The sequence below is a fragment of the Centroberyx affinis genome, unplaced genomic scaffold (genome assembly GCF_046629955.1).
Source record: "Centroberyx affinis isolate AG114_WGS23_722 - 3 ecotype Tasmania unplaced genomic scaffold, CSIRO-AGI_Caff_v1 ptg003475l_1, whole genome shotgun sequence".
NCBI lineage: Eukaryota > Metazoa > Chordata > Actinopteri > Beryciformes > Berycidae > Centroberyx > Centroberyx affinis.
The window spans coordinates 357,692-372,447 of NW_027281435.1; the positions used below are offsets into that span (position 1 = coordinate 357,692).

Here is a 14,756-nt window from a genome sequence, read left to right on the forward strand (position 1 = left end):
ATAAAACCTGCCATTTTACACTCATCCTTCACAACAATGGACTAAGCGCATATAAATAGCAGCTTCCTGGTCTAATGTCATTACCTTCTTATGGCATTACAGTACTAATACATCATTTGTTAGTTTATCCATGTGTCACACTCAATATCTGAGACAGCACTGATTTGATTTTGACAAAACTTAGTGAAATCTCACCGCTGCATTCCAGCATCTAAAATGACACTGATTGGCCAAAGAGGAAACTACAATTACAGCTCAAAACAAGGCCACATAGTTGTTACTGATTGGTCCAATCGTTTTTTGTGTTTTAGGGATCATTGTCAGGTTCTTATTTGTGCTGCCTATTTTTGTGCCATAATTTGGATTGTGCTGCTGACTAACGGCTGTTTAGTAAGTGTGGACCCCAGGAAATATATCAACCATCAACGTTAATGGTGATTCAAATAAAGAATAAAGAATTGTCAGTTGGTAGTCTACAAGTTGCGGCAGCACAACAGGGGAAGATTTTGTGTAAAGACATTTTATAAAGTCATATTTTCATTTAATTAGATAATGAAAAGGTTCAACTTTAATGATCCCCGTGGGGAAATTGGGTCTTTATACATATGTGTGCTTCATTTTATTGTAATTACTATTCATAACTACCATTGTGACCAGACAATGAACCAGAGTCCATATTTCTGTAAAATCATCTTAGTTACTGTGATTGCCCACAGAATCAGTTGTATATTCACTGGCAATAATTATAAAGATTATTCTCTTGATGGAATCACTGATAGACTCTTGACTCTTCAGAGAGACATTTGCAAATCCCAGTGAAACACAGGAGTGTATGAATCATCTTAAATTATTTCCCCATATTGACGTGTCCCAAAGAATGTGCTACTGTCTGTCTGATTTACAAGCTGCAGCAGGACTCGTGATGGATGAGCTCTAAACCTATCACTCACTCTATTCTGGCTCAGAGATTTGGTTGCACAAGGTTAAAACCCTGAGTTCATAACCTCGACCCCTGTCACCTGTCTTTGGTGGTGCAACCTTTCAGTGCAGCATTCAGCCTCGTCCTGCAAAGTTGGGAAGCCTATTTCTGTGCAGAATAATAATGCAGGTCAATGGGGACCCAAAACATTTCTCTTAAAATCAAATGCATACATTTACAAACCATTCCATATCTTATTCCCAGTACATCATTAACCCTGAGGATTGATCTTGATCATACACACCACTTTGAAACTAATATAAAGTGTCCTTGGCTTACCAAATATAATGGTTAAAAAATGTGTTTAACTTGATTAAGTCTACAAAATATGTTGTGGCTGATTCATTTTTAATGTAAAACTTATAAACTCATCTTAAATAAATAAAACCACTCTGCAACACAGTTTCACCACCCACAGCCACAAAGTATTTACAGTATTTGTTTGACTGCATGAAGGAAAGTATTGCAATTCTTATTCTTGGTGCAAGACATTTAGAGAGAGGACACGCACTCGGGTATCCTTGATGTGTTTTGTTGTTTATAGATATTTTCAGACTGTCTCTGAACCCACCCACCAATATATGGCTATTTTTAAGACAGGCCATCATTTTCTAAATATCAGTGTCTCTACTTCATTCCTAAGTGGCTAGATAGATCCGTTTGACACCCATGTTCTTGGGCAATACTTTGCTGACTAGATTGTGCCTTTCGGTCATTGCTTCAGCCCGATAGTTGGAACTAACACTGTAGTGTTGTTGATGCGGGACAACAAAGTTATGGTCCCCTTCCCCCATTTCACTCACAATGCTCTTCCGAGTGTGCATGAGCTATTTATAGCAGCAGAGAGGAGTCCTTTGAAGTGTTGCTCTCACCAGTGGAGATGTACAATGGTATGTGTTTTGGAAATGGGCCTATCCATGCCACAGTCAGTCTGGGTCTGTGTGTGTTGCAGCTAAGGGAAACCAAACAGTTAAAAGGCAGCAACAGGCAAAAAAAAAAAATCAGCTACACTGATAGACTGAATGCATTCATGTCATATTGTGGCAGTACAACGCACAATAATTGAGAACACAGTACATACATAGCTGTTATAGGAATTCAAATTTTCCTGATCATTGAAAAATGATCAGGAAACATGATCACTGAACATTATAATTTTTCCTCTATTTTTATACATATATGATCATTTTTACAGGCTGTTTCAGATTAACTCCAAAGTATCAACACTAGGCTTGATCTTGATTGACACCCCTCACCAAACCACTTGCTATTATTCTTCCAATCAGGCCAGTTTACAGCACTTGAACCAACATACCTACTGGAAAGCCTCATCTCTGCAGGTTTACCTCATTTGAATGAGAGGAGCTGGTGTTGTCGGCCAATCAGAGTCCAGTATGACTGTTCTGCCTGTGAGGACTTACTCTTCAAATTCACTCCATAAATACCCTTTAACTAAACTATATTTATTTGCAAAACATCATGAAGAACATAATAAAACTGAATAATATGATTGTTGCATCGATTATCTTTTTTAATGTGGTTGGTTGATATATTTTTAAGTATATTTTGTTAGATGCAGTTCTTCAGTTCATTTGAATGTGACATTATGTCAGACCTACTGAACAAACTGGATGGACTGGAGCTTCTAACACACAGGCCAGAGACATTAGCCACATTATTAGAGGTTTATTTGCACATGTGACCAACATACAGTTGTGACACTCCCAACAGTGGGATGGGTTGTTCATTTTCGAAACTACAGTGTTTATTTACATCCAGCAGTCACGCCTCCATCACTGGATAAGCTGTGTGAAAGCTACATGTGAGCAAAAGGAATACCATCGGAACATTATAGCCATAATATGTTTTATAATAACAAGAGGGAAATGAATGACGTTGCTTTGAGCCTGTGTATGAGGAGGCACATGATGGTGAAGTATTTAGTCAATAATCATAGGATCATCTCATATTGTACATCTGAATGAAAACAGGAATATTTAAATAACACTCTGCTGGTACGCATGTAAACAGTTTAATCAAATCTTTCTCACAATTCTCACAGTCAGGACAATAATTAAAAGTAATTCAATTACTTTGTGTATGTCAACATACTCACTGATGAACAGATTTGGCAGTGTTTTGATGTTAATCTCTTGGTATATGAGTTGTCTAGAAACCTTTCCAGGTGGAGATATGGCTCCTATCCAAGTGTATCTTTTACCTCTGGTGGAGAACCTTCAGTAGTTTGTTGTGCACACTACTTGGACATAAACCTCCTGCAGTTTCAAACAACTCACATATTCAAACTGTAATAACAAATTATTGTTATTTCTGTAACACATTTACATAAACTCTGCTGAATATTTGAACCATATACAGTATATCTAGCTAGGCAACAGGGGTTTTTGCTTCCTGGCCCCTTATACATGAGGAGTGTACTTTAAACACATTTATGCTTGTACATCTCTTGCATCTCACAGTTTTAGTTTTCTCTATTCAAGTAAATTGCTTGTAAACAAAAAGAATCGTTGAGTCTGCACATGCATCTTCGTCACCCACTTGTACGGTTTCATAGTCTTTCATGTTGTTCCTCCCTTGTCTTCTGTGTCTTTGATAAGAAACACAAAGTCCCTAGATCTTCAGATCGTCTAGCCTGCTCTTGTTGTTGCTGTGCTTGCTTGACTGACTGTTTCTGCGTTGGTTTTCCATGGGCAACTCAAAGACAGGGCTGGAGCTTTTCTTCTCCTTCATATCGTCTCCTTCTGGTTTCCCTTTCCTCTCCACAGCCATGTTGTCTCTGTTCTGCTTGTAAACCACTTTGCTGTTGTAGGGGCTGTAGGCAGAATTGGGCTCTGCCATGCTGGGGAAAGGCTCGGGGGTGGCGGTGTGACCAGGGAAGTAGTTGTAGCTCGGGACAAAGGGCATGACGGCCTCGCTCGGGGTTTTGGGAGGCTCGCTTGCGGCTTGGGACCGTCTGTAGCGGAGGCCCTGGTGACATTTCGTGAAACCCAGATGGTACATTTCCACCAGGTTGAGCAGCAGGGAGATGCAGGCCACCGCCAGCATGAAGATGATGAAGATGGTCTTCTCCGTGGGTCGGGAAATGTAGCAGTTCACCACGTTGGGGCAAGGCGGGCGGTTGCAGGTGTACATGGGCTTGAGCTCGAACCCGTACAGGAAGTACTGAGCTATGATGAAGGCCACTTCAAACAGGGTCTTGAAGATGACATTGAAGACGTAGGTCCGCAGCAGTACCCCGTGCAGCCGCACGTGGCCCTGGTCATCTTTAACCAGGGCCTTTTTGGCCTTGCTGCCCAGTAACATCTGCTGCTTTTCATTCTGAATGGCAATGTCCTTCTCCTTCTGCTGCTCCTTTTCCTCCATACGCACCAGGTGAAGGATGTGGCCCAGATAAATGAGTGTGGGAGTGGAGACGAAGATGATCTGCATCACCCAGAAGCGGATGTGAGAGATGGGGAAGGTCTTGTCGTAGCAGACGTTCTGACAACCGGGCTGCTTGGTGTCACACATGAAGCCGGACTGCTCGTCGCCCCACACCTTCTCGGCCGCGGTGCCCAGCACCAGGATGCGAAAGATGAACAGCACAGTCAGCCAGACTTTGCCCACAACGGTGGAGTGCTCCTGGGCGCTCTCCAGCAGCTTCCCCAACAAGTTCCAGTCCCCCATACTGGCTCACATGTACTGTGCAGAGTCAGTTTGATCGACAAAACCAGGAGAGACGCCTGTAAGGAAAAGGACAAACATGCCAGAGGTAAATGAACATGCTTCATTAGAGGCAATATTAGTGGTAGTTGGACTGAATATAAAGGCATGTGGGACATGTTATCCATTGTGTTCATGAATGTTTAGAAACCTCAGTAATGCTGCCGTCTCATTCATTAAAATGGGGTTGGCACAGCATGAGCCCTTTTCTTTTCCTTGTGTTTTGTTGTGAAATTCTACATTTCCAGAGGAAAGATATTTTACTGTTGCTAAGCTATCCACTCCAGTTATAGTTGAGTATATACAGTATAGACTTTCTCTCACAGAGTTCAGTGAAAAAAAATTGTAGGGAGAGACTTCAGGTCAATAATCTTCACATCATTGATTTGTTAATTCAGACCCTTGTTTATTTGTTTACCTGAATCATACACTACATACCACCTGAGAGAAATTTAGAGCCAAGAGGAGTCACAGCAGAATTCTTATAGAGATCCACTGAAATGCAAGAAGGCTTGAAAATATATCAAATTTATGGGTTTCAAACATCCAGAAGTCACTGCAGCTGCAAGAAATTTGATCTCAGTCTTTCCAGAAACGTTTGTCACACTGAAATGAGGGACCATCAAGTAAAGGGGATGATGTGCTTTAACTGTTTATCTAATGTATCTGAAAATAAATTGAAACTGACAATCCGCACTTTTACATTATAGTCCTTAAAGTGCCAGTTCACATTCAATCAAGTGAATCAAGTCAAAACAAATGTGTTGCTGTCCAGTTACTTGTGGAGTTCACTGTATGCACATATTTGTTTTCCTTTATTGTCCTCCCTGCATGACAAAATAAATATTGTAATATTGTGTTAAAAACAAAATATGTTTTCATACCAATGTAAAAGAGACATCCCACAACCAAGGCCTAATCCCAACAAAACCTGAGGAGAATTGCCCATTAAAACATTGATTTTCCATATTTCATGTTTGTTTTTCTGACAGGCCTGTCCTATCCTCAGTTAGTTGCTGATAAAGGCCCTGGACACAGCAGACTGTGTGTGAGAGAAAGCCCTGCAGCAGGTTGGAGTGCCTCTTTGCCATGCCGCGTATAGATCTTGTGACACCCAACAGCTCTCCCTGACTCCACATTTAGGTTTCTAGTTCATGTCTAAGGGAATACCAGACACCCTATAGCAAACATTAACTCTGGTAATAGTTGGACTAGTCCTCTAGAAGTAGGGGTCAGGGATCAGAAATTGACGGCAATTTATTAATTTTGAATTTGAGCACCTGTTTGAAGCATATAAGCATTGGCTGCCAGGAATCTAAGGAATACTTAAGATTTGGCCTGGATTTCATTTTTGATATTAAACTGACCTAATGTATGGGTATGTGGATACCCAAATTACAGAATCGGCAAACTATTTGGGGACTGTACTATTAGGATAAGCAATACCCCAGTGTTTTTCTGATCATCTAATTGAATAAACAAAGTGATTATCCACAACCAGGAGGAACTTCACCATGAAAGACCTACCTACCTGATAATGTTCATCTCCTAAAACAGTGCAGATCCAGAGTCACTTGGTAAGTAGTTGTCCATGTCTTTCCGGACCAGTGATGAAACTACAGTGCTAATCTAAACTTCTTTTAAAAAGTTGTAATAGTGTCTCTAAGGTCCTACTTGTTGACTCGATAAATGACTGTATAAGTCACCACAGCTCGAACCCTCCTGTGCACCGTAAGCAGCATGAGCACAGATGACAACATTCCTTCTTGTAGAAAATTATAAAGCCCATTGCTTAAGAGGTGTTTCTTTCACAACTGACTGGCAGCTAAAGAGTCCAATGAGGAGGCAGGTTAGTCTTACATGTCATTGCTCTAAATATAATCCACCATGAAGGGAGTGGCTTTGTTGTCACTTTCGAGTTGGCCCTTGACTGTGTGGAAGGAGCATCAGACAAGGTAGACCCCTCCCTCAGTGACATGGAGTGTGTTGGCTATATGTTACACAGAGGATATCCAAACTAAATTCTGTTCATTCCACTTCAATCCTACATTTACAGCATCATGTTGCAGACAGCATGGTAGCAGTTGATCAGGGAAAATTTAAGCCTAGCAAGCCTGATCTCCTGTACAATGAAGTCTGGCATGGAGGGACTTCATCATACATATCATCATACTCACTCCATGCTGGAGAGATGACAAATTGATTGGTAAACAAGCTCAATTCAAACAGTGGTAGTTGATGTCCACTCCACTCAGTGAGGGGAATGACACAAAGGAGTGATAACTTGTTTTGAAAGGGTGGCACTTCAACCAGAACTAAACCAACCTCGTCATTATGGACTACTACTAATCAGCTACTATAAAGTTTTCAAGAGAAAGTGTCTGGTTGGAAGTCAGGACCAAGATACCCTACAAATAGTATGAATGTTGCCCATGCACAGTCATCACTTCATAAAGATACAAAATATCTCATCACAGACAGGAATAAGGGATTTGGGGGATATATCAGTAGTAGCAATATGCTTCTCATCAATCTAAGCTCTATAGATGGTGTGTGTTGACGTGTTCCAGAAAAAGAGAAGTGCCCTCTCGCTTGGCCACAGCAGGTCCAGCTGTCCGCCCGCACACACACCGACCCCTTACATGGCCAGGCTATTGATAAACCTGAAACTATGCTGTCTGCCCTTCAGGAGGAGAACTTAATTACATACTGTAGGCTGCCTGAGACATTTCCTCACAGGTGGCAGCACGGCTCACAGGACCTCCAACATCCAGAGCTAAAGATGGCTCGATGGCTAAATGCACGATGAGGTTTTGTTCAGCGGAGCGCTAAGGAGATGTAGAGCCATTTTTTCTCCCAGTCACACTACTGACAACTGAGGAGAATCAAAGAAACTGCTGTGTCTCTGTCGCTTCATCTGTTCACAGATAAATGCTGCTCTCTAGTGACTTGTGGTGTTACATGAACCATTTTCACTTGGTTAGAAGATCCTCTAAAAATGCAGTGGGACAATTTGAATCTGTTGTATTTTGGAACAAATCCTTGAGCATCTTATTGGACAATTCAACAAAACTGTATTAAATTGAAATGTACAAAAGCCATAGAAATTCTACACAAATCTCTTTGTCTTGTATAATCCTATTCCAGTGGCTCGAGACTAAATTATTCCAAAATACAGCTGATTCTTTTGGGATCTTCCTATTGAATGCCTAAAGGACTTTCTGACTATATGGTGACAAAATCTGGCAAAAAATTACACAACTGCAGAAACACTGGTCTATTTTATTCCAGTGCTTACAAACAATATATACACATTAAATGAAATATTGAAATATTATTATTGTATATGAAATATTGTTTCAAAAAGCAATTAATAACATGTTTAGAAATCATATACTGTCAATCATTGAACGAAAGGTTGGTTTAATAAATTTGAAAACAAAAAACTGTCTGCAATCCAAGTTTTATTTTTCTGTCAGGCTTTTGTTTCCATCTGAATGAAGGACTTAACCTTTAGAAAAGTCAGGGATCTGTATGAAAACAGACACACTGTACAGCTGAACATTATGCAGTGCAAAATGATCGGTGTGCTCTCCATGTAGCAGTATTACATCTCACTAATACTTACAGACAAGCCATGAATGTTTCATATAAATAGAATTCAAGTTCATTAGATTGAATTTGTTGCAACTTAGGCAAATACAAGGCATTTAATGTCACATTTAATGTAAATAATAAAAAATATTATAAATAAAAATGCTAGAAATATTACTATATACTATATTTAAAAAAAAACAAGTAACAGTGACAGACTTTATTCTATAATTTGGATTTTTAACTTGACCTTATTTAACTCATGGGTAACAATCAGTGTGAGATAAGAACCAAAAGTCACGTTTCAATTTAATATCTGCATCTCAATATCTTAAATCTTGATAATGAAAATACTCTCTTCATTACAATATAGGTTAACCAAAACAAGTCAATGGTAATGCAAGCCCATTATATGGTTGGCCAAAATATTGCTTCATAAAAGGTTACTAATTGATAATCATTTGGCCAAAACATTAAGCAATAATAGGCAACTATTTCAGTACAAAGTCCAATACAGTCTTTGGGTTTATAAGAGAATGTTGGGTTTATCAAGAGAATGGCATGAAATGTAACAAACTGATGAATACTTACTAAAGGAAAGCTTTCAAGTTTCACCTGGAGTGAAGGCAGTTCACAGAGATGTAGTTTTTCACTGTGTATTGCACACTTGTGTAGTGTAGTTTAGCTGAAAATAAAAATGTATGGTACCAGTGTGTATGGTGTGTGGTACCAGTGTGTATTGCTGTTGAATGGGTTTTCCTTTGAGTGGAGATAATGAGCCTTTGGATAAATCTTATGTCAAATTTCACTGGATATACTGAGTAACTTACTCACATTGGGAAAGCTACTTCATCCTAAAAGTTAAATTCCCCTCAAGCTGAATTAATGGCTGTTACCTGGATCTAAGGCCATTTCTCTTAGGTGGCACTTTAATGTCCTTTTTTGTGCCAGTATGAAATCCATGTGTTAGTTAGTAGGAGCAGAGCTTTTGTGCGATCCAAGCCCCCATGGTCGAGTCTCCAGCATTGTGCAAATGCCTACTGCAGGCCTTCCCCACCAGGAAGACCACTTCTGCAATGTTGAGCAGGATGCAAACCCCCGACACGGCCAGCATGAACACGGTGAAGACCGTCTTCTCCGTGGGCCTCGACACAAAGCAGTCCACCGTGTTGGGGCAGGGGTACGAGTCACACTTCACCAGACGGATCATCTTGTAGCCCGGGTAGATCATGTAAAACACGTACATGAAGGTGACTTCGAAGACGATGCGGAAGAACAGGCTGATGACGTACGTCCACCAGAGAGCCCCTGTGATCTTCATCTTCTGGGTCTTGATCTGCTCCAGGTCCTTGACGTTGGCCCGGCCGCTCAGCTTGTAGAGCTTCTTGTCTATGTGGCGGCGGTGGGCCACGTGCATCGCCACCAGCAGGGCCGGAGTGGAGACCAGGATGAGCTGGAGGGCCCACAGGCGGATGTGGGAGATGGGGAAGAAGTGGTCGTAGCAGACGCTGTTGCAGCCCGGCTGCTGGGTGTTGCAGGTGAAGCCGGACTTCTCGTCGCCCCACACGCTCTCCGCTGCCACCACCAGCACCAGGATGCGGAAAATGAAAAGGACAGAGAGCCAAATGCGGCCGATGCCTGTGGAGTGTCTGTTTACACCGCTGATGACAGCATAAAACGATGCCCAGTTCATCTTTGGTTCCGGGTCTGAAAGACAAAGATGCAACAAAACACAAACCAGTTGATCAGCATCTCAGAGAACATGGTGTTGAAAGTATTCTCCTATGAAATTAACAGAAACTTGTTGATGTAGCAATTATTATCACCATGTGATGTAATGATCCTAGGAAGTGAGGATAGTACAGTGCATCAAACCAGTAACAGTGTAAGATCTCCAAGCCAGAATTCATTTAAAGTTTGAAAAAATAAAAGTGTTTTAGCTCCCCTGTGCTAATCATCATTCATGTTCCTTTGTCCCACACATGCTTGAAATCCCAGTACATGAACGTGAGAGTTGTTACCAGGCTCAGCAGGAGGTGTAAGAGGCATAGGCAGCAATGTAGAGGACGCTGTTGACCCGCTGGTTTGGCATGGATGTGAATCCAGAGGAGAAACAAGCCTCTCTGCCCCCTCTGGAGGTTGGCAGGCCACTTAAGAGTGCAAGACTAAGGTCTGGCACAACGCGTCATGTGACATGCTTTCACAAGTGGCCATGTTGTGGCACGGCAAAAAAAAAAATTGGCATCTGCACAAAACTTGCAGCAGTGTCCATAATATTCTCTAATCCTTGGCAGTAAAATTGTCGGTGTATTTGACCCCATGTGCATTAGATAAGCTCTTATACTGGTTATAAGCTTAAAAATGATTGAAAAGGATATGTACAGTCTGTACTTTGTGAGCAGGGTGTAGCACAAATGCTGCTAAACATACAAACTTGAGGAACTACAAAATAACTATATTGGGTTATATGAGCATCAGAAAGCCACCAATATGTGCATTGATTTAGTGTTTATTTCTAGCAATATATATTTCCTGGAGTGACACAATTAATATGATCTATCACAATATCTGTAAAATCTTGTTAAGGAATTTCCCCAACTCTTCAGAGACGATTTGCATGCTAGTCAGATATAACAGTAAAGCACACCCACAACCAGACATATCACAGAAAGCCTGAAAATAAACTTTCTAGCATTTCTTTCTGGCAAACTTCACGTCCTGCTAATAAAATGAACCATAAAATCAATTTACCTTCAGATGTAGCTTGAAAAAAGCACGCCCAGAAACATTTACGTTGACATTAGAAGATTTTTTTTTTCATTAGTAACTGTGAACAAGAGTATCAGAGCACCATGACTTTGCATTGCTAATGATTTGTCTCACACTAGCCACTGCCCTGCACTGAAAGAGTCATATGCTTTTGTGTGGCATATTTGCATACAATAGCTCCATTTACCAGGCCCAAACAAAACGGCTTTTGAGTTCACATCAAACGTTTTAATTTCTGCCTACCCTAAGCCTAGGAATCTGTGTGGGGAGTCGAGTCTGTCGCCCGTTCCTTATTGTGCTGTGTTCTGGAAAGGAAGTGGAGGGTGTTTTTGACGCAATATTGAGTAAAATGTACAGGACTAAAACAAAGGATGCCCCATGAAATCTTAAAGATAAGAGGACAGGGGTTTATGATCATAATAACTTTATTATTGTTCCATGCTAGGAGGCAGTCAGTCCCTCATTCTTGACTGTGCTCCAGCTTCTCTCCTCAACCTTTACATCCAGAAGGCTGCGACCCGCCTGATATTCAACCATGTAATTCCACCAGTGGAAGATTTTGCTGAGCACATCCCTCCCTCACTCTGTGTACTCTATTTGTATTCTATTGGACCGGGTAGAGGCTGACGTAGCTGTCGTCTACCAGGGTGATGCATTTCTGGTTTTTGAATATTGAATAATCTCTTCAGTCTGAAGTGTTCAAGTGGCTCTACAAGGACTTTTGGTTTCTAAGTGCTATATATTTTTTTTTATATCAGAAGTTTCCTCACAAGTATGTTGTCATAAATTACTTAATGATGTTTCATACCTGCAAAATACAAATTACAAGACGCGCAAAAGTTAGTAAATACATGTTTCAATATAAAGGCTTTGGAAATGCTGCTCATCTTAGCCACAAACCAAATGTTAATAACTTGTTCTCTGGTGCTGTTAAGCCTTTCACTTCACTTAGACCTTTGAGGCAACCAAAATAAGTTCAATCAGTCTTTTATTTTCTTCTTTGGCTGCTACGAAAATACACTGACCTGTGAAAAATCTGAATCCACAAGCACAAGCACCTGGGGCAGGCTGATGAGTAAGTTATCTTCATACTCAGTTTTTTTTTAGTAATGTTAGAGTTTTGACAGCTCTAACATAAGAATGAACAGGCACACTGCTTCATGCTACTTGTTAGGTTTGTTAGAAGAAAGAAGAAAATCTGTGTGATTCTTTGAGTATGCTAAGTTTACATTCAGGTCACATTTAGATTATCTACCCGACCTGGGTGAAAAGTAGTGTAACTGCTGCATTGGTGTGACTGTGTATACGCTATATAGGTGAGAGAATTACAATCATTTTGAAATTTCAGTCAGATTGGGGACAGAGATTTTAGGTTGGATATTTGGTGCTTTCCTATGACAGCTGCTGAACTCAGTGACTTGTAGATCTGCATAAACTGACTGTCATCTTAATGTTGCTTAATGGCCTTTACTCTGTTAAAATGATGCAATGCGAGTCCAGCTTTCTGGGATGTGATTCACAATACTTGAGGCATTTAGCTTATATGTGACTGCGATACATTTTTCTCATCCTATTACATAGTATATTAATCATGTTATATTAATTATGATTAGTGCATTAATCACTAGTATTATCAAATATCTTAATGCAGCAGAAAGATAGGGATGAGTTCACATGTGCTGTTTCTGTGTGTGTGGGTGTTTCTCTTTCTCTCTCTCTCTCTCTCTCTCTCTCTCTCTCTCTCTCTCTCTCTCTCTCTCTCAGTGTGTGTGTGTGTGTGTGTGTGTATGTGTGTATGTAGGCCTCTACTATGGTCTCCCACTGTAGTCCAGTCTCAAGGATGACATCTGGAGGCCGTTAAAGCTTATTGCAGCACATTAGTAAATTATTGTCTGACTTGGGAGTGGTGAAAGCTTCACTGCTGACTTCAGTCCTGTGGTGGATGGCAGGCTACAATATAAGTGTTTTCCCACAACATCAGCAGTTTGTTCAGTAAGCCTAAGTATGGCTCTGAATTTTTCATGTGCATCACTTCAACTTGGTCCTCTCAGGCAAGAATTATCTCTCCAGATGTATCATAATAATGTAATGCATCACTTTATTGATCCCTGTAGGAGACCAATAAAAAGATTCCCCCCCCTCCACCATAGAGAGGTCAGAGGTCAAAGGTCAGCTACTGAACAATGACCCTGGAGCTGGCGGGGATATGGTCAGAACAATCATATATTTATATGGCATAAACATTTTCACAACTTAAAGGGTGATTTTTAGTTAATACATACATTCATTAGGCATTGATCAATATGTGATCAGAGGCATCAATAGACCCCTCAGGAAAAATCACTATAATATTCCTATAGGGGCTTTTTTTTAATTTTTTTTATCCCTAATGCTATCAGTATTATATTCTCATAGGGACTTTTGGTTTTGATGTGATATTTGTATCGTGTCCTTCTGAAATTTTTACAGGATTACTGTGGTTCTTTGTGGTAAGGGACATTACCGTGCTTGTGTAAACTGAGGTAATACAGCCTTAGCAACAAAGCACAGGTTATATAATGTGGTAGATTTGTTGTGTGCCAAACACACACCTGAACACACCCTGTCACATGACCTAACCCTTGTCCGGACTAATGACGTGGTTTTGACATTTACAGGCATCAGTACAAAGTGACAGTGCAGCCTCTCGATCCGTACAGCTGGAAACTCAACTGTCTGTCATGACCCTGCTTTATTAGACTGCAGTGCTTTTGATTTTTATTCTAGTTCAATAAAAATTGCGCCTAAAAGAAAGATGTAGTCTACAACAGTGGTTCTCAATGTGGGGTCCGGGGACCACCAGGGGTCCTTGAGGGGGTTCCAGGGGGTCCCCAGCAAATTGATGACTTGTTCAACTTCAGCATTATTTCATTTACAAGAAGTTAACACAATTAGAGAATGTAGAAAAAATTGTGTTTTGATCATAGTTTCTCTGTTATCTCTCTACCTACAATACAGACAGTCATGGAATTCTATACAAAATCATATCTAACAGTAAAAATATTCTCAGATCTGGGTTTGAGAGACAAAATCTCATCAAATGGGGGTCTGTGGCCCTAATGTGAACTAAATTAGGGGTCCTTGATATGAAAATAGTTGATAATCACTGGTCTACAACATGAAAAAGACAATCTAATTTACACGTTTCTTGTCAAATGCTGCCTTCAAGTGCTCCTCATGGGCTCCAACTTCCCAGTTCAAAAATAATATACCTTACAATAACGTACACACATAACGTACATAACATACTAATTATCTATGTAGAATGTGGGCAGCATGGTGGCTCAGTGGTTGGCACTGTCGCAAGAAGGTCGTGGTTTCTGCTATGACCCTGGATAGAAATAAGTGGGTATGGGAAATTAATGAATGAATATATAGAATGCTAAACACTAACATCTAATAAAATACATAACTTTTACCATCAATTGTTGATGCCTCCACCCCATTAATCTCACATTTCGGCAGCTCTGATATCACAGAAAATTCCCACTTTCCCAGTCGTTCCCAGTCGACCAATAAAGGCACGTTAATGAGTGCACAATTCATAATCATGGGGTTTTCGACAGCACTTGAATGCATCAATATGTACACAATTCATTTCACTGTGCAGCGAAGTCAGCAGAGCCTGTCCCTTTAAGAGGCTCCTGGGTGT

The 14,756-nt window shown here is 40.5% G+C and overlaps 2 protein-coding genes across 2 annotated transcripts; both read right to left on the reverse strand.

Moving 5' to 3' along the window:
* Nucleotides 1-3,610: 3,610 nt before the first annotated feature.
* Nucleotides 3,611-4,666, reverse strand: gja2 (gap junction protein, alpha 2). Its single transcript, XM_071539578.1, has one exon. It carries the CDS (start codon nucleotides 4,664-4,666, stop codon nucleotides 3,611-3,613), a length of 1,056 nt encoding a protein of 351 aa, XP_071395679.1.
* A 4,600-nt stretch (nucleotides 4,667-9,266) lies between these two features.
* On the reverse strand, nucleotides 9,267-10,345 carry gjb1a (gap junction protein beta 1a). Its single transcript, XM_071539591.1, has 2 exons — nucleotides 10,318-10,345; nucleotides 9,267-10,003 (listed from the first exon to the last, which is right to left on the reverse strand). The coding sequence occupies exons 1-2, from the start codon at nucleotides 10,343-10,345 to the stop codon at nucleotides 9,267-9,269; spliced, it is 765 nt and encodes a 254-aa protein (XP_071395692.1).
* Nucleotides 10,346-14,756: the final 4,411 nt, after the last annotated feature.

Bases quoted from the DNA above. Each gene is read 5' to 3' on its own strand.
- gja2 (XM_071539578.1), bottom strand. From the start codon at position 4,666: ATGGGGGACTGGAACTTGTTGGGGAAGCTGCTGGAGAGCGCCCAGGAG.
- gjb1a (XM_071539591.1), bottom strand. From the start codon at position 10,345: ATGCCTCTTACACCTCCTGCTGAGCCTG. The intron at 10,004-10,317 runs GTAACAACTCTC...TTTGTCTTTCAG, and splicing joins TACACCTCCTGCTGAGCCTG to ACCCGGAACCAAAGATGAAC.